Raw genomic sequence first — 25,989 nt, forward strand, 5'->3', positions numbered from 1 at the left:
CCTGACCCCAGTGACACATTTCCTCCAACAAGGCCACACCTCCTAATCCTTCCCAAACAGTCCCACCAACTGGGAACCAAGCCTTCAACTATGTGAACCTGTGGTGGGCATCATCAAACCACCTTAAGTAGGAAGATTTAGTTATTCATTTACTTACTTTTTCATCTGCTTGTTTGCTGGTTTAGGTGTGTATGTCTTGTGAGTGCTAGTATCCTCGGAGGCCAGAAGAGGGTGCTATAACCTGTGGCGCTAGAGTTCCAGGTAACTGTGGGAAGTGGACTCAGGTCCTCTGTAGGAGCAGAGAGCGCTGTTGACTACTGAGCCGTCTCTCCAGTCCACTGTGCTAGAGTCACAGAGAGTCTAAGAAGAGGTTGAATTGGAATCTGAGCAGCTTGGCTGCAGGATCCAAGTGTTGATGACTTAGGAGCCGATGCCTCTCCCAGGCATTAGGAAGAGGAAGGTCATAGCTCATTGCTCTTGCAGGTGATGTAATTACACAAAAATGAAGACATTTGAAAGACAGCCTACTAGTACAATGTCTGCCTAGATGGCTGGCCTGCGCACACCAGCAGTTTACTTCCCTCCCCAGGGATCCCGGTGTGCTCTAAGGAGCACAATGGTCTTCTGCGGCTGTGTAGGGGACAGGAACGGGTCAGTGGGTCTGTAGGGCACGCTGGCAGGAGCTGAAAGTTGTTTACTGACAAAGGTGGACTCTGAGGCTCTCTCTTTCCAGATCAGCCTGCCCTAGTCACAGGGCTTCCTCCTGTGAAGCTGAAAGCCCCACTCTGCACTCCTCAAGGACCCATCTTCCACCACTTTCTTCTTGGGCTTTGGAGAAATCCTAGGATTTCCCCACGTGGGCCTCTTGTTTGATTCTGCAGTACCAACCAGTTCCAGGGGATGGCGCTGTCCTGACGCAGCTGCTGGAAGACACCATGGTTGCTCATGGACAGGGAGACTGAGCAAGAAAACAAGGGTTCAGTGAGCGGGGAGGGGAGGAGATTGGGGGTGTGGGGGGCTACTCCAAGCAGCAACCAAGGCGTCTGTGAGAGATGAACTCAGGGTGCAGTGAGCGGGTGGCCCATTCCAAATGGCGACCAAGGCTTCTGTGAGAGACGGACTCTTGGCAGGTGTTTAGAGTTGATTAAACCGAGATGTGAGTGAGTAGTAGCAAGGGACCCAGAGGACGGGAAAGATCTTAGAGTCCTGACTGAGGAAATCTGTGGGCGGTGATGTCATTTGCTATGGTGAGGAAAGGAGGATGAGTGGGTGGAGCGGGGACATAGAGCTTCAAGATGGCGGTGCCAAGAGGGAAATACTTGTCAATTTTCTCCGTGCAAGGACAGCAACTTTATAAAATTGGACGATAGCGTTCCTGCTGCTCTTAAACATCTTGTATCACCCCTCATGGATTTTGCCCAAGCTCAGCAGCATGGCAGGTGAACATAATGTATTCTGGACAGGTTCCCCCGTGACCCACAAGTCTCCTCCCTTCCCTCTCAGACCCTCACCGAGGACCTGATGGAGCTGAGATAGGCCGCCCTCAGACCCTTCGCACCTCCCTTCCCTCGGTGTGCCACGCCTGTCCCAGCTCTATGCTAGGGAATTCCTCCCTATCACCAGGACTCTATTATCTGTCCCAGCAGAAGTGCATGCTGGGACAAGACCTCCGTGTGAAAACCCAAGTTCTCTGGTGAAGCTTCTTCTCTACCAGGAGGGTTGAGGGATGGCGTGAGGACCTGGGCAGGGGTGGGGGTGGAGGGAGGAGGTCACCCTGATTCTGAACTGGCAGGTGAGATGGGCTTCCCTCCTCTCCAGGTTGTACCCTGATACTCAAGGGTTAAAGGGGACCATGTGAGCCACTTAAGGAAATAAACAGCCATCCAACATCCGCAATTATTTTGGAAGCACCTGCTCTCATATAATTAATGTGCCAATTAAGATGATTATTATAGCCGTTAAAGCATATCCCCCAAGAACTGCCGCTTCACAATACGTGTTTACACTCATCCGAGTCACTCCACCACCTTGCAAAAGAAAACAACAGCACCAGCACCAGCAACACAGTATTAGCTGCTGAATTGTCTCCCAAGCCAGCTTCATTGACCCAGGCTCCAGCCTCCATCCCCACGGTGGCTGAGGGCTCTCTCTGTGTGTCTTGTCTTCATGAGGAGTCACCTCCAGACAGTTGTGCCCAGCATTTTCTAAAGTAGCATCCAACTTGGAGGAATCTGTAAGGACAGGGAGGGGAGGGCCGGCCACATTGCTACTGCCTCATCTCAGGCTAGGTGAACCGTGCTGTGTCTCCCTCACATCCTAGCTTGATGTTGACAATGTCTTCATGGGTCTGTGCCTCTGCAGACAGGTGGCTCTAGCCAGGCAATGACGATGGCATCCTGAAGCCTCTGGCCCAGTCTGTCCCTCCGCCTCCCATCCTCTTCTTGTCTTTAGTGTGGAAGTGGATGGTCCAGAAATCTTGGAGACCCGCACCAAGACCACCAGACTGGCTTATGTTCAGATTTCCTCGGACCAGGGATGGGAGACCTGGGACCAGTTTAGTTTACTTCTCTGAGACTCACTGTCTCCAGCTCTTGAGTATTCAGAGGTGGCTAGTCAAACACCCAGTATTGCAGCTGACCAACAATGTGGTTAGCATTCATGGTAGCTAGGAGGGAGACAGGGTTTGAGCCCTGTCTCATCAACTCCAGAAGACTGAGCCCTTCTTAGGGATCCAACCACTCAGGAGCTCTCTCCTCCCCTACCAGTGGATCTGGCCTCTCAGGGCTCCCAGCAGAAAGAACTCTATCTTACAGTCTAATCAGCCATTCTCCAGCCTCACAGCCTGGCCAAGGTGCTTCACCCTTCCTGGCCTAAGTTTCCTAAGCTCTGGTCCTTGCTCTTTCTCTGGGAGCTCCAGGATGCCTGTGGATAACCCCAGCTTCTGTATCCATAGAAGAAAGAGCTCATGGGAGGAAGATGGGGATGCAGGCTGGTGTTGGGTACCACAGGGCTCTAGAGGATGACAACCCATGGATGACTCTAGCCATGCTTGGGGTGAGTACCACAGACAGAGATAGGCTTTATCAGGGCCACAGTGCACAAACCCTCTTCAGTTAAAATTCCTTCCTGTTTCCTCTCTTCTCAGCTTCCAGGTATGGTTGGCCTCACCCATGGAAGTCTGCTCAGAAGTCACCTCTAAATGATTCTGGTTCCCAGAGCAGGTCATCCAAACACCAGCTTTCTTCAGAACACTATGCAGTCGCCATCACCAAGGCTGCCATTAGACCTTCCATCCCTACCACGATGCCCTGGGGGTAGTGCAATCTGGAACAGTCCAGAGCCCCAGATCAGAATCACAGACAGTCACTCACTTGGTGCTCAACTGGCTGTGAGCCTTCCTTACTGTCATACTGCTGGGAAGCTCTGACGGGTGCTTAGACACCTTCGAGCAGGGAAGCCACCCATCCCAAGATACCCCATCTGTGGCTGGAAAACTCACGCTGTAATAGAATTCTTTGCTCGATCAACTGGAAATTAACTTTTACATTTCCCCAGAAATCTCCTCACTCTATCTCTCCCTCCCTCCCTCCCTCCCTCCCTCCCTCCCTCCCTCCTTCTTTCTTCTCAGCTCTGGAGAGGTGGAGACAGGAGGAAGAGTGAAGATTGGTGGATTTTCCGCACAGGTAGCAGCTCAGCCCTTCTTTCCCCATGATTGTAAGAGAAAACCTAGGCAGAACACCCTGCTATGTGGCCTCGGGCCAACCACCTCCCTTCGCTGAGTTTTTAGTCAGAGGACACTCGTCCTCTTAGAGTCAGGAAGGTCTGATGCCTGTGCCGAGTCATACACAAGTCTCTGCACATGAGGTTCTAACTCCAACAAGGTCGAGGTGGCAGAATGAGGGAGAGGATAGAAGGAAGAGTGCTGGGCATCAGCCCCTGGGGGTGACCCTGAAACTGAGCCCTGAGGGAACGTCAGCGTTTGCCAGACGGAGGGAAGGAAGGGCACTGCGGTAGCAGATGCAGCCCAGGGAGGTGGTGAGGAGCGTTGGCACGCTTGAGGGTAAGCCAGACGATCGATCGAGTGCTGTGCCCACCGGGGACCTCGCAAACAGCGAGACTGGAGCCAGAAAGGTCTGGCAGCTGGGTTAGGTGACCTTGAACTTGACCCCAAGAGTGATGGAGAGCTTTTGTGTGAAATGTGGGGCAGAGCATACGAGTTCTAGAAAAGCCCAGGGCTATGGCTGTCTGCAAGGAGATGCGTTAAAGGCCAGTGGGGCTTAGTGCCCAAGGAGAAAAGGCAGGGCTAGGAGAGGCAGGGGCTGAGGAGGGATGGAGCTGGATGGAGCTGGTTGGAGCCACTTTCCGAAACACCTCATTTCTGCTGTGGTGTTTTCTCTGGTGTGCTGGAGTGGAAGTTTGCCTTTAATCCTTCTCTGACAAGTTAAGTCAGCCCCTTGTCATTTAAACCCAGCAGGGCGTGAGTCAGGCAGAGACATTGAAAATCACACTTCAGGCTTAATATAGCTCTGTACTCCAGCAGCTCAGAGGCCCTGCAGCAGCTCAGGCCGGGACTCCTGCCTCAGCTTGAGGGGGTGCCCTGGCTGCGCAGCCTCTGAGCCCAGGATCCTCTGGGATAAGAGAGAAAGCCAAGGCGGGCAAGAAGGTGGGAAGGTAGCAACACAGTTTCTACTCTCTGTCTGGGATTAACCTTCCGTTTTACAGGAAGATCCTGAAGCTCAGAGAGGGGAAGTGCTTGGCCCAAGGCCACACAGCAGGGCACTCTGTGCCAGCTCCTGGCTTTTTTCCTTGAATGCTTTGGGTAAATGAGGACAAATAGCAGACAAGTTTAGCCATCACCCGGTTGGCCCTGGATTCTCTGAGTTGCCCATTTCCACCATCAGCCAATAAGAAAGCCCGTTGTTTGTGGAGTCCGCCTGTGGGCCAATAGGACATTCTGATATTCGCGAGTCCGTGCCAGCTGTTGGCTCTCCCTCCTGACAGATTGGAAGCCAAGAGCTCTTATCAGGCCTGTATGGGGCACAGAGAGATCTCATTGCCAGTATCGGGAACTTGATCTTAATCCCCAGGAGCAGAAGGATATATATTTTTTTTCTGGTCAAAAACTGCTCTCCTGGTGCCAGAACGGGCAGCGATGAACTGCCCACGTCAAGCTGTCCTTTCTTTCCTTCTTATCTCCCTCCCCCGGCCAGGAGCAGCCGTGTGCAAACTCAAGCTGATGGAACTGGGTGTCTGGATTGATCCCAGCCTCTGGCGGTGGCTCTTTCCATCCATGCTGATTACGGCACCCGTCCCTCCCCACCTTGGTCCCTGGAACCTCATGAAGAGTGGCTCTCACAACCTGACAGGTCCCATAGATATCCTGAGATTGGACGTCTGTGACCCACACTACACAGTTCACGTCTGAACCACCCACCTGCCCAGACATATGTGTGATTCGGTGGATCCTGAGATTTGTAAAGGGAAATACGGAAACTCTGGGAGCTGCGGTCTCTTGGTCCCCTCAAATTGTACAAGACAGTCTATGGAGATAACTTAGTACCCGTGCGCGCGCGTGTGTGCGCGCGCGCGCGTACACACACACACACACACACACACACACACACACACACCACACCAGGCAGGTCACAAGGGCTCTGCTGACACACACTAACGGACGCCATTGCAGGGAGGAGGTTAACGATCCCAAGGTTGGGTTTCCAATGGAGTCGTGTACTTTGTCACTTCCTCTCGCTGATGTTGACAACATGGTCTCACTCCAGCTGTCCTGAGGGGCAGCAGGAAGGACCTCAGTCTTGCATCTTGGGCTTCTTAACCCACACAAATCATAATCCAACACCAACCATTGTGTATCAGAGGCCCCGGGCGTAGTTTCCTAGTGGCAGGGGTTCATCAGAATATGGCTCTGAAGCCATATGCGTGGCAGGGATAGGCAGAGTGGCAAGAAAGACAAGGGACATAAATCATCACTCAGCACTGGTACACTAGAGGCTAGGGGTCAACTACGTGAACCTTGGGGACCTCCATTACCTCCCCGCGGGGCTTGGTCTTGCCCCAGAACTCCCCAGCTTCTGCAGGACAACTCCATCACTGTATCTTGGCGGTGCCTCAATTTAATGTAGCCGACACAATCTGATAGCTGTCTCTCCAACCTTCTCTTCAATGAGCAGCAACCATGACCCTCATCCCCCTTCCCCAACCCCACATGAGCCATCTGGAAGCCCCCAGCCCATTACCATTTGCTTGTTTAGCAAGTCCTCTGACCTACTGCAGTTCATAAGTGGAAGTTCAAGGTCAAGTCCCTTTGATGGTCACAACCTCAAAGCCACACCCTGCTGGCCTCATGCTCCCTATAGCACATAATTAGTAGGATGAACTTGCACCATCGTGGTCCTCGCCTAGTTCCAATCACTTCTGGCCTCAGTGACCTCTAAGGGGACCTGTCTGTGGCAGATCTCACTGTTCCATCCCATGTTCCACTAGCAGAGATTGATAAAGCAAGTCAGACACTAGTAGCTTTTGCTCAAAAATTTCAGTGCTGGGCTGGTGAGATGGCTGAATGGGTAAAGAGGCTTGCTGTCAAGCCTGAAGATCTGAGTTCGATTCCCAGGGTCCACAATGATGGAAGGAGAGAACCAACTCCCACAAGTTGTCCTCTGACCTTCACAGGAGTGTTATGGTATGCATGTGCCTGCACACACACACACACACACACACACACACACACACACACACACCACACACACACACACGAAACTCCCTGGAGACACAGTTCCCTGGAACACAGGCTGGGCATGAATGGTCCCTGCCCATCTCTGCATCTTAGCTCTCATTTGTTTCAGCCATCCAAGATCGTTTCCTGTTCTCTGACAGCCTAACACAGGTCCTTGGCATATGTGCCTCAGTTTACCTGGAATGTTTCATCTCTTTTCCTGGGAAAGAGGATTCTTTGCTCCCTGGGTGATCTCAGCTTCCCAGAGAGGCCTGTTCCTGACCACAGACAGATTCCTGTCTGCCTACGAGCCTATTTCAACCACATGCACCAAACTCCTTGACACCTGGAGTCCTTCTTGCTGGTGTAACTTTTAAACGTATGCCCCAGGGATCTGCATGAGTGAGGGATTATGGTTCCATATCAGTGCCCAGAACCATCCTGACTCTGGTGCTGTAACACACAGTGAGTGAATGTGATACACAAGCAGATTAGACCCCTCTTCCAAAACCACCAAAAAGTGCCATTTGCCAGGTTAAGGGAACCACAGTTAGTTGTGGAGTTGGTTAAAAAATGTAGGTGCCCTGGGGCTTCCGCCTGGAGAGTCTAACCTAATCTTAGAGATGATGTCTGGGGCAACCATTCATTTCTGCTTGCCAGACCTTCCCTGGCCACCTTCTCCCCCTTCCCATGTGACTGGTGTGATAATTCTGGTCACTGTACATCTCATCCCAGAGTATCTCCCCCTCTGTGAGATCAGGGACCAGGAGGAAGGAAGCCTAGATAAGGGCAGTCTTCACTGTCTTCCTCCTTCAGAAATCTGTAAGACTCGGGAGCCCAAGGTCAGGTGTGGTCCAGGAAGAGGCAAGGGATAGCTAGGGTTAGCAGCATCCTCACTGGGCTCCAAGTCTCAGGGTCCCAGGACATGCACTGTGGTGTCTACCTGCCACTTGAGAAGATGGCGGATGTCACTGGATTGTGGCACTATCTTATGGGTACTGTCACCCATCTGCCTTCAAACAGAACACTATGGAGGGAATAAAAAGAAAGCCAGTGGCAGCGGAGACCATTTGAAAGGGTTTCCTACTTCAGGGAGAACCAAGATCCACGGATTCACTGTGGGAGGTCGCTTCCAGGAATTAGAATCTTTGCTGTCACAGCAGCATCACCGGGACAAAAGGTAGTGTTGCTGACTGTGAGCCTGGAGGTGGTGAACCCCCCCCCACAACCCCCACTATCCAGTCTTGTTCTAAAATTACCTTATTTGGGCATCTTAGGTCATTAGGAAACAGGGTAGGACAATGGCTATCGTCTCCAGAATAGATGCTGTGGTTCGTCTGGTACCAAAGTATACCCATCTATGCCCAGGAACACACAGGGTTTCCAAAGCATACACCACCAAGACCCAGCCCCCAGAACCTACTGTAGACATCCAGTTACCAGGCCTTTCTCTACCCTGTCTTGTTCGCATCTACGCTCAGTACCTTCCCTCAATGTCTAAGAGTTTCCAGCCTCAGTGCCTTTCCACGATGTCCGCTAGGATTTCCATTAGGTCTCCCAGGGAAATGGAGGAGCACGAAATACCATTTGGACCTCAACACAAACCCAGTCCCAGCTGCCAGCATCCACAGGTGAGGAGGAGAGATAGGAGGACGAAGAAAGGGGCAGGATAGATGGAGAGATGGCTCAGCAGTTAAGAGCCCGTGCTGTTCTAGCGGAGGGAGGGGGCTCAATTTCCAGCATACACACTGGGTAGCCCACAACTGCCCATAACTTCCGGTTCTGAAGCATGTGATACCCTCTGGCCTTCTTGGGCCCCTGCAGGTATGTGGTGCCTATGACCTCACATGGAGCAAACACACATATAATAAATAAATAATTCCCCCTTTAAAGGACTGCGGAGAGCAGCACATTGTAGCCTCGTCTCCGTCTCCTACCGCTCCATCTCCTTCTGTGGCTTTTTCCCCCATGGCCTTGTAACCTGCGCTCGGAGCAGATCTTGGGAATAAATAGCACAGGAAGGAGACAAAACAAAGATGCGATGATAAAAAACCGCCATGAAAGGTTAAATTCCCATGATTCTCTGTGGTTGCTTAATGGGTTTCTATGATATAAACAGACCTTTGGCTTTGCCTGCTGGGCGGGTGACCCCCAACTAAATGAGTTTAGACAGGATTTCCTAATAAGAAATGTGCCTGGTGCCCACATGCCACAGACAGTCTGCAGAGACCTGCATTTCCCCCAGACAGACTCTGTGAACACATGTACAGTTAAGACATGGATGGATGGTGTGTGTGTGTGTGTGTGTGTGTGTGTGTGTGTGTGTATGTGTGTGTGCGCACCCTCGAGTGCACGCATGCGTGAGTGCACGAGAGCACGAGTATGGACCTGCACACATGCATGTGCACACTCATGTGTATACATGTGGGTGCATAAATGCAGAGATTAAAGTTAACTGCTGGTCTTTGCCTTTCATCTAGTTTGACATGGACTCTTTTCGTGGCCTTCTGCTCTTTCTCCCAGGCTGGCTTGCTGGCCCTCAAGGATCTGTGGATTATTGGGGATTCCCTTGTTCCTGTTTCCCATCTCCCCACAGGATCTCTGGGGTTACAGACATGTGCTACCACACCTGGCTTTACTGGGGCCCAGGGATTTGAACTTAGTGCATTTATACTGCAACCTCTTTTACCCACAGATCCACCTCCCCAAAGCCCAATCTTTGCTAATCTAACCAACACTGCCAAGGCAGCTCCAGGTAGCTGCCCAGAATTACAGGAGATACATCTTTATGCTGGAGGTGCCCGGAGGAGGTGTCTAGAATTTTCTGGAGAAGTTGGAAGGTACAAGAGGGCCCGAGACCCGGTATTTTAAATGGCCACGGTTACCTCCTTTGAAAAGCAGAATTCACAGTATTATTTGTCTCACAGCGACAGCATGAAATTGAAGTGTGAAGCCCTTGACCCCGTCCTCAACTCCACGGAATGTCACACTAATGCCAGCCACTCAGGTTGGCATTCGTCTCATTTCTGAACACGACCCCAGTGGACTGGAAGGACAAAGTGACGTTTACTGTGTAACGTTCGTCTGGAGTTCTTCCTTGAGCCCTAAGGTAGATGGGATGTCAGAGTGCTGCTCCTACTGGCCATGTGTGGAACTGCACCTCTAGCCTGTTAGCTACTGCAGAAAAGAAAGATGGAGACCCGAGGACTCCAGTCTAGACGATAAACCCATGCAATGGTGGGAAAGTCCCTTGGAGATGTAAGGCGTCATTAGATCACATAGGACCTTGACAGAGACCACAATACCCAAGACTCCAGGCTTGATCAGTCCCTTGGCTCTATGTTTTCAATTGTATTTTAAGAGGGATAACAGCTTCCTTCTTTCCACCCTCCCTCACCACAAACACACATGCTGTAATGATGATAGCTCATAAAATCAATACAATTCACTTTGCTGGAACTCACCGTGGCAAGAGTTTGCCAGGAAATGACTCCTAGAATAGCCAGTGCTGTCCCGTCCCTTCGACAGGCAAGCACAGCATATTCTAGAGGCTCTGGTGAAGAGGAGGTCTGAACATCAGAGGCACTCTGGGTTCTGACAGACCCCCGCAGAGATGGGAGTGTCCTATGTCTGTTCTGTTGCAATCTGATGCCACCAGTCCTGTGTGGAGAGTGCTGGAAATGACTTGTCTGAGTGAATGGGGAAAGCATTTTCCCTTTAATTTAAATCAGAATAGCCATGTGTGACCAGTGGCAGCCACATGGATTGGCATGGGATTGGCTCTGATCATGTCTGTTCTCTTAAAACTATCCAATAGTTTTTGTCACTGTCACCAAACTGGCCTGAATTCTTTCCCTATTAGCCAGACCCCAGAAAAGGCGTCTAAGTTCAGGCCACTTCTCCATCACCTTCTTCTCTCTAGGCATCCCCAGAAGTCAAGCCAGAGGTCAGTACTATTATTGGCTCCCCAGTCTCTTTGAAGAACCAATCTACTCTCTATGCTTTGGAAAGTCTCTGTCTGTCTCTGTCTCTCTGTCTCTCTCTGTGTGTCTCTCTGTCTCTGTCTTTCTGTCTCTGTCTCTCTCTGTCTCTCCCTCTGTCTCTCTGTCTCTGTCTCTCTGTCTCTCTCTGTCTCTCTGTCTGTCTCTCCGGTGCTGGGAATTGAACCCAAGACCTTGCGCATGCTAGGCAAGCACTCTACCACCAAGCTACTCACTCAGGCTTCTTTGCCTTGGAAAAACTCTGATGTCTACTACTTGGACAATTTTCTAGAGCAGAGCAGAGGCACAAGGCTCAGCACAGGCATGGACTGATGTGTGCCCTCTGGGCTGAGCGAGCAGGGCAGTGGTAGCCTCACAATGTCTCTGCTTTTCCCTTCTGAAGCAATTGGAGGCCTAGGCCTGGCTGGGCCTGTGGGATCTATTCATCTTGTTCCAAGCCAGGCTCTGTAAATTCATTCAGGAGCTGGGGGAGGAAGGAGAAGGGGAGTAACAGGGGCCTGGAGACAAAAGGCACTGGGCAGTTTGCTGTTTGTGGCCAGACTTCTGGAAGGGAGGTGATGAGGCAGGCTGAGGGGCTGGGCTGGTAGTGGGGGACATCCACTGGAGGAGGTTGGGGCTATCCTGGTTGCCTCTCCCATACCCTCTAGAAATTCTGCCCAGCCCCAAATCCTGCAGCCTCTACCTGAGTAGGTCAGTTCTTATCTCTCTCTCTTCAGCTGGCTCTGAGGGAAAAGAGACCAGAACAGCAACAATCGGAGGGAAAGAAAGCTGGCAGCATGGAGCCTCTTTCCTGGAATTTCCTTCCCTCCCTGCACCCCTCCTCCCCATCACAGGCAGAGCACAAGGGCTCCTCTGGTCCCAAGGAGAGCAACCAGACAGCCAGCCACCACCCAGTCCAGCTACAGAATTAAAAGAGCCGGGCATTTGGCTCTGGTGGTCAATTTGCATATGATTTGCATACATCTGCATACCCCCCACTCCAGAGGCCTTCAGTCAAAGGATGTGAAATGAAATAAAATAAATTAATGTAGCCTACCATAGCCCCATACAGAGGGCTTGACACTTGTCAGAGATGTAACCAATGCTTTAAGCTGTCAGTGTGTGGGGGGTAGGGGGTGGGGAAGGTAGACTTGGCTAGGCAGAAGGAAGATGGACTCTGTTATCCAGCTAAAAAAAGCTCATGACAGACTATGCCTCTAGTTTAGAGAGCCACAGGGACACTTTCATGGATGGCCCCAGCCTGGCCTGGTATTGTCTCTCTTCTGGAAGCTGTCTCCTCAGAAGAACCGTCATCTCCCCCAGCATGATGACTGCTGGGGGCAATGGAGCGCTTTGGGGCCTGTGGTCTCTTACCATTTCTAATTCTATCCCACCAAGGACAGTTCCTATCGGACCATGGTTACCTCCCTCTGATTCCACCCAGGAATGAGGGAGTGTGGGACGTGACTCCAGTATCAGCCAGAATCTGGGTACGTTTGTCCCAGTCTCTCACCGTTTACAGTCTGTGACAGCCAAGCAGCCCTCATAGCCTGTGAGCCCACAGACAACACAACCCATGGCAAGTTGTCCTGCTGGCCTTGACTGGGTACCGTGGGCTCAATCAAGTGTGTAGGTCTGTAGGGCATGGGTGGAAGACACCAGAGCTGGTTCCAACTTGGCAGGGTTATTATACTGAGACAGAGGACAGGTTTGGGTTAAAAGGAACACAGCCATAGCCAACAATGACACAAGACTTGTCAGCCAACGGCAAATCAAAGACCAGAAATTCAAGGGTTGGAGAGATGGCTCAGCGGCTAAGAGCACCGACTGCTCTTCCAGAGGTCCTGAGTTCAAATCCCAGCAACCACATGGTGGCTCACAACCATCTGTAATGAGATCTGATGCCCTCTTCTGGTGGGTCTTATGACAGCTACAGTGTACTTATATACGATTAATAAATAAATCTTTGAATTTAGTAAAAAAAAAAAAAAAAAAAAAAAGACCAGAAATTCAAGATGGAAGATAGAGGTGAGGCAGGCACTGAGGAAGGAGAGCATGGGGAACAGTCTGAGTTGGGAACATTGTGGTGCCCAGAGCTCCCTCTCCCTTTCACCCCAAGTTTCTAGGCACCGTGGTTGAGTGCCAGATAGAGTAGCCAAGGATACCCCTGAACTTCTGACCCTCCCGTCTCTATGCACGGCACCAGGTTTTATACCGTGCTGGGGACCAAAACGAGGGCTTCATGTGTGCCAGGCAAGCTCTCCACCCACTGAGCCACACACCCGCCCCATTGAACGGTTACCACCGGGAATCTTTAACCAGGAGGCAGGAGTCCACTCTGCCCACATCCTATTTCCACATGCCCCACAGGCAAAGCCTGGCTTTTATTTTTTTTAACTGTTAGGAAAAAAAAGAGATTTTCATGACAAGAGAAAATTATACAGAATTCTAGCTGCCGGTTTTCCCCGCACGGCATGTTTGGGGATGTGAATGTGTCTTCTCATTCAAGCATTGTCCCCAAATTGTGTGGAGGAGTTGGACTCCCTACGGTCAGCAGAAAGGAAGATGCTTACAGTATTGGCCTTTAGTGGGAAATGATACCAACCCTTGGATTAGATCCCAGGAGAGGAATTGTCTGTGGCACCCCTGGGAATGTTCTCAGAGACCAGCCTCCAAGCCTGCTTTCTTGGAGCCAGGACCCTGCTCCTCAAAGGGGCCCCAGGCTGGGATACCCCATTCAGACACACAGAGGTTCACCCAACCGTGGCTGGAATGGCTTCTTGTGCCCAAGACCCAAAGCTGTCACCATTGGCACTTGGGTCCTGAACAGATGATACCTGTGTATCTTGAGCCACTTCCCTCCTCAGGCCTAGATATCGGGTGCCAGGTGCCAGGTGCCAGGTGCCAGGCGTCAGGCTGAATCTTGTGCAGTAAACTTGTGGTAGAAAATCTCTGAAACACATTGTGCTTTGTGGTTGTTTGAGACAGACTCGCACTATGTAGCCCAGGCTAGCCCTCAAACCAGCAAACCTCTGGCTTCTGCCTCCTGAGTATTGAGCTGTGCATCACCACACCTGGCTGAAAGGCAGTTTTAAAGACAGGAAGCCTTCCTGACTGCTCTCCCACACCAAAAGCATAGCCAGAGCATCCTGCTTAGGACCACATCAGTACCATTCTCAGGGGCACGCTGTTCCCAGGGCTTGTGCATTTCTCAGTAACTTCTGCACTGGGGTGCAGATGGATTCCTGGGGTTATCAGAGGTGTAAGAGACCAGAGAGAGACAGAGAGCAGAGGGAACCTTATGGGTGGAGGGATGTAACCTTGCCTATAGATTTTGTCACAGCCCTAGGACACAAAGACAGTTATGCCACTTACCCGGTACCACACGATCTCACGCATGCGGCCGTCTGTCTTGAAGTTGCACTTCAGGGTCACTGCATCCCCGGCCACCACAGGGGGAAGGGGCTCAATGTTCACTGTCAGGTAGCCTGTGGAGGGAAGGAGACAGGAGATGAGACAGGCAAACATAGTAGGTAGCTTAGCAACCTGGATCCCCCACCTACACCGAGCTATACCATCAAGCTCCAAATGGTGCAGTAGGGGGCGGGCCCCTTCTTCCTAGCAACCCTTAGCAGCTGCCTTTGGGCGACCAAATACATCCTGAAATTCAGGCCAGTGGGCCCGTCCAGGCTGAACTGGTTTCAGATGCTTGCAGTCAAGGTGACCAATGAGAGAATGAACTTAGAGGACATGCCCTGGGCAGCATCTTATGCTTGTGCATGATTGGCCGTGTGTATGATTAAGATCATATGCATTGTGGGAAAAGACATTCACACAAATAAAGGTTCCCATAATCCAAGCCTGTATATCAAAACAGAATACTGCCCCACCCACTGAACACCCGCCCCCCTCCTCTTCCTGAACCCTCAAAAGGAGCAGGGGCTAGCCTCCTCTGGAGCATAGCTCTGCTCCCTGGCCTGCACTTTCAGCTTTGTGACTCGAACTCCTTCCTATTTTGCTATTTATATGAATTCTTCCATCCTTTGAGTGGAACACTGAGGGACTAAGAATCCCATCTGGACAGTGACCGCCACCCGCAGCAGGGACATGAGGTAGGGGCTACAGAAGGGGCGGGCTTCCTGTGTGGAGGTCACTGCTCACCCCTCAGCCTGTGAGAAGATGATCTCATTCCCCTCCCTCTCGCTGGCTTTTCCCTTCTGCCAGCTCCTTGGCTCCCATAGATTCCCAGATTAGGAGTACTCCTTACTGAAGAATTTTCCCCCAACAGTAGGACGTCCGTCCATCTACAAGACCCACAGAGAGCCATCAAGACAGTTCAGTGGGAAACACACTCGCCGTGCAAGCTTGACAACCCAAGTTCAATTCCAAGAATCCACAATTCAAAGAGGACAGACTCCCGAAACCTGTCCTCTGACCTACACACACACAAATACACATACACACATAAACACACACACAGACATACACAGAGTGAGGTTGACAAAGAACCCAAAACCCTCACTTCAACTGGGACAAGAGATAATTTATTCTGAAGCTAAATATGGGTGGCCATGGCCTGGGGTCACAGATTTAGGTTACCCTGAATTCCATGTTCCAGCACAGAAGCAGTTTCATGAAGTTTTTCTAGTAACAGAATGAAGAAAAGTCACTAGTCAAGGCATTTTTGAAATACACTGGGCGGAGCCATCGAATGGGGATTACAGCACAGGAGCAACCTCTGTCATGGGCCTCAGATGGCAGCTGGCAGTTGGCTTAGCTCTTTGGTTGGGGGAAGCTCATGGTCTGCTAAGATAATGCATTTCCAAAAGGGTTTGACTTGATAAAAGATCACACTCAGAAGTGGGAGTGGAAAGGAAGAAAGTGGGGGCTAGACACCCCAGAGAAATTGCAACCAAGCTTTGGTCCTGCAACAGCCTACCCTCTCTACCTTTTATGGGAGGTGTGATTTCTTTCTGGAAACCTTTGTTCATACAAATAAGAGATAAAAATGTAAGACCTTCTGAGACCATGGTTATAGGGCCTGCAGAAAAGGGAACATACTTGACCTAGTGTCTCCACACCTCCTTGCCTGGAAGGCCCCTTCACTGGCCCAGCACAGGGTCCCCAAGGCACACTGGGATCTGGTCCACCCAATATTCTGTTCCAGTTTCAAAGCCACTAACTCCTAGGAAGGAGGCCCTGGAATGCCACCACTGGCTTCTTTAGCACCCAGCATCCTCACGCCCACATGCCCAGATACTCAAGGGAGGGCAGGTCACATGCTAGGTCATGGGGGTGCCAACTAAAGGGTACAGAGTTGGGAAGGAGTCTTGGATATCTACAAGCACCCCATTAGCCACACCTTGGGGACATTGCTGTGTCCACACTGCCATGCAGTCTAGTGAGACCTCCGGCTCATTCCTCCACCTCCCCGCCTCCATCCCAGAAGGCCACATGCCCGCTCCAGCTTGGCGGGGACTTCATTCTGGGGCTGATCAATCCCGGCTCATTTGATCGGCTTCCCACTGCTGATGTCTGCCTATTGATTGACTAGATCAATCCAGTCCAATCATCTTAATGAGAAAAGCAGCCGGGATGGGCTGGGATTTCAATTGTGCAGGCAACCTGAGCGGATCGAGCCCCAGGGGCCTGACCCCTACATGTAGCTTAATGGGTCCAACACTCCGAGAGGCAAAAACAAGAGTAGACCTCAGAGATCAATGTGGAAGTGGGAATTGAATTGGACCTGCATGGCCACAGCTCCAGAGCAGGGGCTGAAGACAAGGGCTCACTCTGGGGCCCTCTCTAATGTAAGCTGAAGTCATGTTCACGGAGAGCCCCTGAGGCCAGGAGGGCTAAGAAAGTAGCCGCCATTCCACTGCGAGGCCAATCTTCCGGTCACCTTACAACACATTTGTTCATGTGCCCTGAGCAAGACTTGGGGTGGCACAGATGTGACCCACATCCTCAGAGAAATAGAGGCAGTATCATGTACTTGCCACTGGGGACCAGATAGGGATGGGAGGAGAGGCAGAACTACGAGAGGGAGCGGGGCCTCTGGGTGCAGCTTCTGTGATCCAGGTCCCAAATTGTGTCCAACAAGGAAACCATCATCAGCCCAAAGGACCTGGAGGAACTGGAAGGCTCCTGGGCAAGCCAAGCCTGTTTGATTACGTCATTAAATGTGTCACATGTGTCCAGCATGACAGTTCTTAAGAGGAGGTGTCACGTCCAACACTTACAGGAGAACAGAGAGGTTTATTGTCCATGTAGGGGTGGATGGGGGCCCTTGGAGTCAGACAGAACACATCCAGACACCAGGGTCTTGACGCAAAGCAGACTTACTAACCTGGAGGGACAAGGGGTATGGAGAGTGCTTCTTCTGGACCAGAGATAGGCAGACGGCAGGTGTTTTGCAACAGTGGGTTTTTACGGAGAAAAGGGGGATGTCTGTGCTAGACTGAGTTGGTATGAGCTGATTGGACAGGTTAGCCAGTGTAGCCAAATACTGAGTTTTGATTGCTGGACTTTGGTGTTTTGATAGCTGGACTTCGGTGTTCATTCTCAGGAATGAGTCAGTGGGCCAAGTAAGGGAGTCGAGACCTTGTGGGCTAGCTTTCAGAATGTAATCCAACAGTCTAGCAAGGGAGAGGAAAGGGGGCGCCATGTTTGCTGTGCCCGGGCCTGTTAGAGAGAGCCTTTTAGTCCCAGTTAGGGTCTCTATCGCTGTGATGGGGCTACAACCAAAAGCAAGTTGGGGGAGGGAAGGGTTAACCTGGCTCACACTTCCACATCACTGCTCATCATACAAGAAAGTCAGGACAGGAACTCAAGCCTGGGTGGAACCTGGAGGCAGGAGCTGATGCAGTGGCCATGGAGGGGTGCTGCTTACTGGATTGCTCCCCGTGGCCTGCTTTCTTATAGAACCCAGGGCCACTGATCCAGGGATGGCACCACTCACAGAGGGCTGGGCCCTCCCCCATTCCATTACTAATTAAGAAAATGCCCCACAGAGGACCTTACTTAGGCATTTTCTCAATTGAAGTCCCCTTCTTTCTAGCTCGAGCTGACATAAAACTTGCCAACACACATATTAACCGAGGGAATCACACACTAGAACTGAGGTTCACATCCGGTCCTCTCCACTCCGTGCCAGCAGGTTCCACCCTATCAAGCCACAGCCTCTCTCCAGGGACAGCAGAGATGAAGGAATGTGCAAACAGACTCATGTGAACCTGCAGTCTGCATTCTTCTGCTCTGCTCTAGAATTCCAGGGGTTGGGGGTGTGACTGAGGAAATCACACAGCTCTCCAGTTACTGATCCCACCAGGCATGGCTTGGTCATCCAGCCCTCTTTCTCAGTTTCCCCACCTTTGAAGTGTAAACAGGAGCTGAGCACCACCAGGCCAGGTAGGTGATGGACTCACAACCAGAGGCTGGAGGAGGAGAGGTCTGTGTTCTTGCATGAGTGAGTTGACAGAGCAGGGATAGTTAGTCAGAACCATGGAGGACCACTGTTCACTGCTGCGACATGAGAGAGTTGCGGGTAGGGAGTGAGTGAGCACAGTTACCGGTCTGGAGATGGGGCTGAAGTGTGAGCAATGCCAGCAGATGATGTCATAAGCAGTGGGGATCCCTGGGTATGACAGGCCAGCCCCTCCTCCCCCTGCATGGGTATGAGGCAGGGCTGCAACAGTGGAAGTGCTTTACAAGATGGACACATTGGTGCGTGGTTCTCAGGGGCGAGTGAGTCTCCTTGGAGTCGGTAGTGACGGAGCTTCTGACTCCCACTTCCGGCAGTCACCTACTTCTGAGGAATGATCGGCCAAGGAAATGACACCTATCTCTCCTTAATAAGCTGGTTGTGGAGTTTGTGATTGTTGATACTAATTGTTCACTTGAAAGAATCTGGAATCACCTGGGAGATGGGGCTCTGGACATGTCCATGGTGGGTTATCCTGATTATGTTGATTGAGGCGGTAAGACGTGTCCACTGAGGGTGGCACCATTCCCTAGGCAGGGAGTCTGGGCCTGTGTATGAGTAGGGAAAGCAAGCTGAGCGCCAGCAGTGTGTGCATTCGTTGCTCTCTTCTCAGTGGAGACCAATGTGATCAGCTGCTACGAGCTCCTGCTGCCTCAACATTTCCACCCTGATAGAATGCACTTTGAGCAGTGGCCTGCTTTTGGTGGAGTATTTAATCACACACAGCAGCAGGACAAGAAACTAAGACAGGGTATCCTGATGACAGTAACACTGCCCTCCATCATGGAGCTGGTGCTCCGGCAGACAAAGCCATCATTGATTATCAAGAATGCAGCACATGGAGATCTCTGTGAGGAGGGAGGAGTTATCAAGGCAATGCCAGGGAGAGAAATGGAGGAGAGGCCTTCCGAACAGGAATTCCCAGGAAGCTTCTCTGAGAAGTTTGAAGTTATGGCATATATGAGTCAAGTAGGGAGAGCATGGCAGACAGGGCACAAGTGGAACAGAGGCCTTCTGGAGTTATGTGGCAGACTCCAGGCTTGGGCCATGGTGGGAGATTCCTCCCAACATTCTACAAACTTGGAGCAAGTCTCGGGCAGAGCTTCATATGGGACTACGGCGCAGGGGAGTAGGATGTGACAAGGGAGAGGCAGAAGGTAAAGGGCACGCCCTCTCCTGGCCCACTCCTAAGAGCCAGCGGCTCATTGGTGCTTTTCCTAGGCTTCTGGTTGTTTGCCCTCCCCGCCTGCACATACACTGAGTCCAGGCACACTGGGTGCTGAGGGTCCTGGACTTCTAGGGAAGGTGGATCTCCTGTGCGGAACTCTTTCTAATTTGTCCACAACTTTGGTTTGCATTGTTTTTACCAACTGGGGAGCAATGTGTGTGTCTGTCGGAAGTCACAATGAAATCATGCCAGAGTGCGACTGTCTGCTCATCTGTCTCTCTTCTTGGTTATCCCCAGGAGACTGAAACAGGGTGATGAGGAAGGCTGATTTTCCAGCTCTCTTAACTACTCATGGCCCCGTCAACAAGGCTTTGCTCTTCTGAACTGTGAAACACTTCCTTTCCATGGTATGTGGAAGGCAGCAGCCAAGGTGGGATTCGAACCCAGATCTCCCTGGCTTTCTAAAGCTAATCTCCTCCCACCCCCCCACACCTTTTACCACCACCCAGAGCAGAGTCACATGACTTAATAAGGTCCATCAAGACTCAAGGGAGCTGCCCATTGCCCAATCTGTGGCTTTGTTAACTGTTAGTGTGTTTTCATTAGAAGGTGGTTCTCAGACCAGGCTTCTGAGGAGGACCTAGGGGAGGACCGGGCCAAGCATCCTTACCTATCACTGTACAGAGACTTGGACAGGACGTGGGACCTCTGTGGTAGTGTTTCTTCCTATGGGAGGCAGACATGGATCTATTGAGTTCAAACCAGCAAAGACAGGCGTGGGTCTCACTGCCCAGCTACTGCCCACATGTGGGGTGAAACCAAGCGTCCTAGCCACTGGCCTCTTCTCCTTCTAGGTCAGTCCCAGGAAGGAAAGACAGAGGCCAGCATCTTGACAACAGTGTGACAGGAGATGATACAGTGGGGCTTTTATGGTGCATGCCCTGGATCAGTGCCAAGGGGCCTTGTGGAACCCCCAACCCTGACCTGGGCTGCATGTGGGTGGGCCAGAGGCATCTGAGCAAGTGGGGTGGGGGTACAGGCTCATCCACCAGTCTAGGGTGTTGAGGACAAAGAGAAAGGTGCAGGGAGCTGTATCTGGTTCCAGCCTTGTGGGCCTCAGGCACATTCCCAGCTAGCCCCAAGTTTCTTCGTCCATGAAACAATGGATTTTTAGAGCCTTTCTGCTCTGCAGAATTCCTCCTCAGATGCCAAGTCAGCCCGAACCGGTTCAGATGCAGAGGCATGGCTGGGACACATGGTTACTTTCCTTCCTGCGTAGCCCTCATCACTTGTCTGACCAGTGTATCCACCAATTATTCAGAGAGCAGAGGCAGATGGACTCTGTGATAGCAGGCATTCGCTTCCCTGCCAGCCAGCTCCAATGCTGAGCCCTGCTGAGCACAGTATCGGGTGGGGTGGACTAGGGGCAGAGCTGGCTCTATCATAACTAAGCAGTTCTTAAGCACACACTAGGCGTGGCTGCCTTCTGTATCTCTCACAGTGCACAGGCCGCTTGAGGTAAGATACATGTAGCAAATCATAGGGCTATTTAGGTAGGCACCACACACATCTGCTTCAGGGTGATGACTGAAGCTTCTTCCCTTGGAAGCCTAGAAGCATCATGGAGTCACTCTCAGAACGCCATGCTCAAAGCTATGACTGGACTTGGCTTCAACCTGACCCCACAGGGGATGAGTCAGCAAGGGAACCCAGAGAAGCATGGCCGCCTTTAGTTTGATTGTGTGCAGAAACATGACGAGATGTCTGCAAATTGTTGAGTTGGTCATATCTCCTAGTTCATGAGCGACCCTGGGTAAATTACCACAGGCTCACCTTCTAGTCAGACATGGCGGCACATGCGTGCAATCCCGGCACACAGGAGGTGGAAGCAGGAGGAGCAGGAGTTCAAAGGTGTCGCGAGTTCAAGACCAGCCTGGGCTACATGAGTCCCTGTGGTAAATGACATCACAAACTGGCCGTGGAACTCTTTCTGTCGGACATCACTCATGCTTGGAGATCTCACAAGGACAAAATGAATTCTTTCCCGTTGACTGTCCCATGGTCAGAGAGGACAAGGTTCTCAGGGACCATCAGAAATGCCTCGCTCTTGTAAGCTGAGGTCTATGGTGCCTTCAAGTCTTCCAGCCTGCCTCTGGCTGTGCCTTTTGGGCTAGGTCAGTGCCAGCTGAGCACCCAGGGGCCTCTCATGGCTGCAGGCCAAAGACTCCTTTTAAGGAGAAAGCCAGCCCTGGATGGTAAGCAGCTGCCTGGCAGCCTCCTTTTTTCAGGATGCTGCACAACGTGTCCATGGGTCAGCAGGAAGTACAGGGCAGATTCAGCATGACAGATTCTGGCAGGGAGCACTCACCGGCAAGGAGCACTCACTGGCAGGGAGCACTCACCTGTAGGGAGCACTCACCGGCAGGGAGCACTCGCTGGCAGGGAGCACTCACCGGCAAGGAGCACTCGCTGGCAGGGAGCACTCACCGGCAAGGAGCACTCACTGGCAGGGAGCACTCACCTGTAGGGAGCACTCACCGGCAGGGAGCACTCGCTGGCAGGGAGCACTCACTGGCAGGGAGCACTCACTGGCAGTAACCCAGGAAGAGCTTTCAGCATAACAGACTCTGACAGGGAGCACTGGTGACCACCTGAGAGGAGCTACAGGTCAGCAAACCCAGGGTGACAAATGGAGTTGCCATGGCTTCCCAGATGCTACCCTGTAACTCCCAGCAACCTCCATCTTGACCATGGCCCAGCTTCTGCAGGTCACTCTCTCTACTGAGCACCTGGCTCCAAGCTTTCTCTTCCATGCGCACGCCAGGAGCCTTTGCCCAGAGTGATGCAGTCAACCTCGGTGCCTACCCCCCTGGCAATGGAAGATACAACGTGGCCCAGCACATGGCATAGATGCCTTCTAGACCCTCAGAGTGTAGCACCTAAGTGATAGGGTACTTTCCCTTGTGCCTCAAGCACCTTGCTTCTTCCTAGTATACCCCTTTCCTCTGGTCTGAGGAGCCATCAAGACCTGGATGCTCCAGATAGCACATCCAGAGTCCAACTGCCTCATCCCTCCATCCCCACCTCCCCGGTTCCGGTACCGCCTCTCAATGGCTGATCTACTGCAGCATCCTCCCGAGAAGTCCCAGCCCTGCCCTGCCTACCACTCCGACTTTACACCCCTCATCCTCAACTTGTTCTGTGCCCCTCCCTACTCACAAGAAGCCCAGCTGATCTCTGAGTCCGCTCAGCACGTCCCCGCCTCAGGACCTCGCCCACGACTCCTCCACTGCCCAGCGTCACGTGGCCTTCCTCACATGGCCCAGTGCCTCGGCTCTTCTGTTTATGCCTCTTCTCTAGAGAAGTCTTCCTCAGTAGGAAGACATCAGTGCACACAAGATCACATCTCTGTCTTCCTTCCACCCTTGACCCCTGATTATTTCTCCAAAACATATATCCCTGCCTGTCTCCGTTTACTTGTTTGTCCTGTTGGTGTCCCTGCGCCCCCAATGTGCATCTCCATCTCTTCTCCCATGCTCTGAACGTCACCTCGTCTGATGTCCTCAAGTTCACTTGTCTCTCCCTGTCACCTCCGTTCAGTTACTCTCCATCTCCATGATCTTATACGGTGTTTGGGGGAGGGAAGCGTCAATCAGGGAGAGAGAGAATAGGAGTTGACTTCAGCCTTTAAACTCTGAGAAGCCATCCCAAGGAAAAGTCCACACATCCTGAACCTCTCTAGACAGGGCCACCCAAGCAGGAGGGGACCAAAGAAGCCTGCAGAGGACATTCTCATTCAAACTGTCACATTCAGGAAGTTGAGAGAGGGCAGGGAGTGGGGCTGGACCAACAAACGTCAATGCCTGTCCTCAGAAATTCACTTCCCCCAGTGAGACTCCACCTCCCTTCCATAATCTTTCTGAATGACGTCACCAGATGGAGACCAGGTACTTAGACACCTCAGGCTGTGGAAGCACTCACGTCCAACCCCTGAGCCTGTGGAAGCACTCATAGCCAACATGAGCCTGTGGAGCACTCATTTCTAACACAGGAGCCCGTGGGAGCACGGACATCTATCAGCAGCTCCTTCCTGCCACAGTCCCCTGATGCCTGTTCTAGACCCATGACTTTGACCTTCTAAGAGCCGGCCACCTAACCCCCAATCAATTTCCGATGCCCAGCATCTTTCGGTGTCTGCTTCTCCACCTCACTACGGGAGCTGTGTCTGCCACCAGATGAGGGGGATCTTGGTGGGCAGGGACACTCTCAGCTCTGTCCCAAGTACCAAGCGATGAAGACCTTGTCTCTCAGGGATCAGCGTGAATCCCACACTGTGACTCAAACCAAGGGGATATGTGGGCTGTGGTTATTGGGCCTCCACCTGCTGGTGGGGCACCAATCACGGGACTCAGGGCCTCGTCAATTCCTGAAGCCCCTCCCCCTGCCGAGGTCCGGGATTTATCTGCACCTGGCAGCAAGAGGAGATGAGGTCACCCCTATCTCATGAAGATAAATATCATATTGCAGGGCCACCGACAGTCTCCCCGGGCTCCTGCACTGCGTAATTACTGTCGCAATAAATATTATTACAGGGAACCAATTACGGCAGGCGCACCTTACAGGCAAATACACGGGGGGGGGGGTCTGTAAAATATGCCCTTCTGTGTGGCCTCACCAGTACCCCTGCCTGCTGTCTCTGAGGGCAAGAAGAAAGGGAGCCTCTCAGAGTAGAAAGCTACCCGCTCGGTCTCAGAGATGGATGGATCAGAACTGCCTCTTGCTCTCTTCGAGGCTGACTCTCCCTCAGTTTGAGAACGACGCTCCCCGGGACCCTGCAGTGCAGAGTGCTGCTCTGTAACCTGCGGATTTGTTAATCTCACTCACTTCAGAGACTTCTAAAATGCAAATACTGAGGCCCTGTCTCTGGTTAATGTCGTTCAATTTCCCTGCCCCATTGCCTTCCAATTCAGGATCAAGTTCGGAATCTGTCAAGGCCAACTGGGCCCCTGATGAGCTCCCCTCTCCCATCCCCTCAGACTCAATCAGTCTCACATCCAGCATTCGCTATCCTGAAACCCCCCACCAGGAGTTCTCCCGAGCCTTCTCCTCACCCCCACCTCCTTCTTCCTCCTTCTTTGAACTCAAGCTACGTGGGTCCCATCATGAAGGTTCAGCATCTCTGTGCCTGGGATTACACCAGACTGACACTCCTCCTAGAAGCTCCCAGTGGCCCACTCTGCAGGCGCCTGCCTGGCATCTCTGTGGGAGCCTCTCTGTGGGAGACCACCTGAGTTCTACTGAATATACCATGCGACTGATTCTCCATCCTCAGACACCTTCAGCTTCGTGGGTGATGTGGGCGTGTAGTGGCTGCACCAGTGTGAAATTGAAGACCCCTCCCTTCCACCTGTCCCCTCCCCCTCCCCTTCCCCACCCCTCCACAAGTCCCGCTCTGATTTTTCCATTGATCTGGAGATGAAGCCACAGCCCCAGGAAGGCTCTGCTAAGGTACCACGAGCTCTCTGCCTGTTTCTGTTCTGAGCCTTGGCCACTCTGAGTTACTCAGGCCTCCCCATGTGCAGCGGGCTTCCGCCCGTCCGTCCGTCCGTCCGTCCGTCCGTCCGTCCGACAGTGAACAGATCTCTGTGCCTACCGTTCCCTCTGCCTGGCAAAACATTTCCCTGTCCCAATCGCCTCGCACCTTACCATGCCTTCAGGTGGTAGTAAAGGAGATATTGGCCCTACGGTTACCATGACAGCTACCCTGACACACACCTCATCTTTGTCCTAGGCAGAGCCTCTTAAATCTGGGCCAGGTACCTCCCACAGCATCTACCAGGACCCCAGTGCAAGGCATGGCCACCCTGTCTCCCATACAGCTGGTTGTTCCCACAGAGCCAAGTGCCTGTCCCCACTATGCCTTCGTGCTTGCGGCTACTAGCTGACTCAAGACAAACTGGATGGGCATGGAACGGTGGGAAACATATAATCCTAGCACTCTGGAGGTGGGGTCAGGAGGGTTGTGAGTTCAAGGCCAGCCTGGACTATGAAGTGATGATATTCCATCTCCAAGTAGATGAAGGTACAGATAACAAAAATATTCTACAGGTCTCATGGACGGCTAGCCTTGTAGACACTGTCTGATTCTGCTAAGGCCTAAGGTCTGTCTTCCTTCCCTTCCTCCCTTCCTTCCTTCCTTCCTTCCTTCCTTCCTCCCTCCCTCCCTCCCTCCCTCCCTCCCTCCCTCCCTCTTTCTTTCTCTCTCTCTCTCTCTCTCTCTCTCTCTCTTTCTTTCTTTCTTTCCTTCTCTCTTCCTCTCTTTTCTTTTTAACCCCATCCTGGTCACACTCACGATCTTGAACTGGTCATGCTCCTGCCTCCGTCTTCCAAGTGCTAACATCACAGACTTGGACCACTACGCGCTGGCTTACACAGTGCTGGGAATCGAACCCAGGACTTCAGGCATGCCAGGCAAGCACTCTATCGCTGAGCCACCTCCAGGCCCTTCTAGGCACTGTATCTGCCACCCCAACTTTGTTCTAGGCAGGAGCATCCACAGAGAGACACACCTCACTCCACTAGGCTCCTGGCCCCTGAAGTCCCAGCAGAAGTTCAGTTCAGCCTTGGG

General features: G+C 52.1%; 1 protein-coding gene across 3 annotated transcripts in view; it reads right to left on the reverse strand.

The window, feature by feature from the left end:
• The window catches only part of Igsf21 (immunoglobin superfamily, member 21), a 224,327-nt gene that overhangs the window by 117,948 nt on the left and 80,390 nt on the right, over positions 1-25,989 (reverse strand). For all 3 annotated transcript variants that reach the window (NM_001271454.2, XM_039109686.2, XM_039109685.2), the window contains exon 2: positions 14,086-14,198. In NM_001271454.2, the coding sequence (NP_001258383.1) occupies positions 14,086-14,198 (113 nt within the window). The remainder of the gene's footprint in view (positions 1-14,085; positions 14,199-25,989) is intronic.

Source organism: Rattus norvegicus, chromosome 5 (genome assembly GCF_036323735.1).
Source record: "Rattus norvegicus strain BN/NHsdMcwi chromosome 5, GRCr8, whole genome shotgun sequence".
In the NCBI taxonomy this organism is placed as follows: Eukaryota; Metazoa; Chordata; class Mammalia; order Rodentia; family Muridae; genus Rattus; species Rattus norvegicus.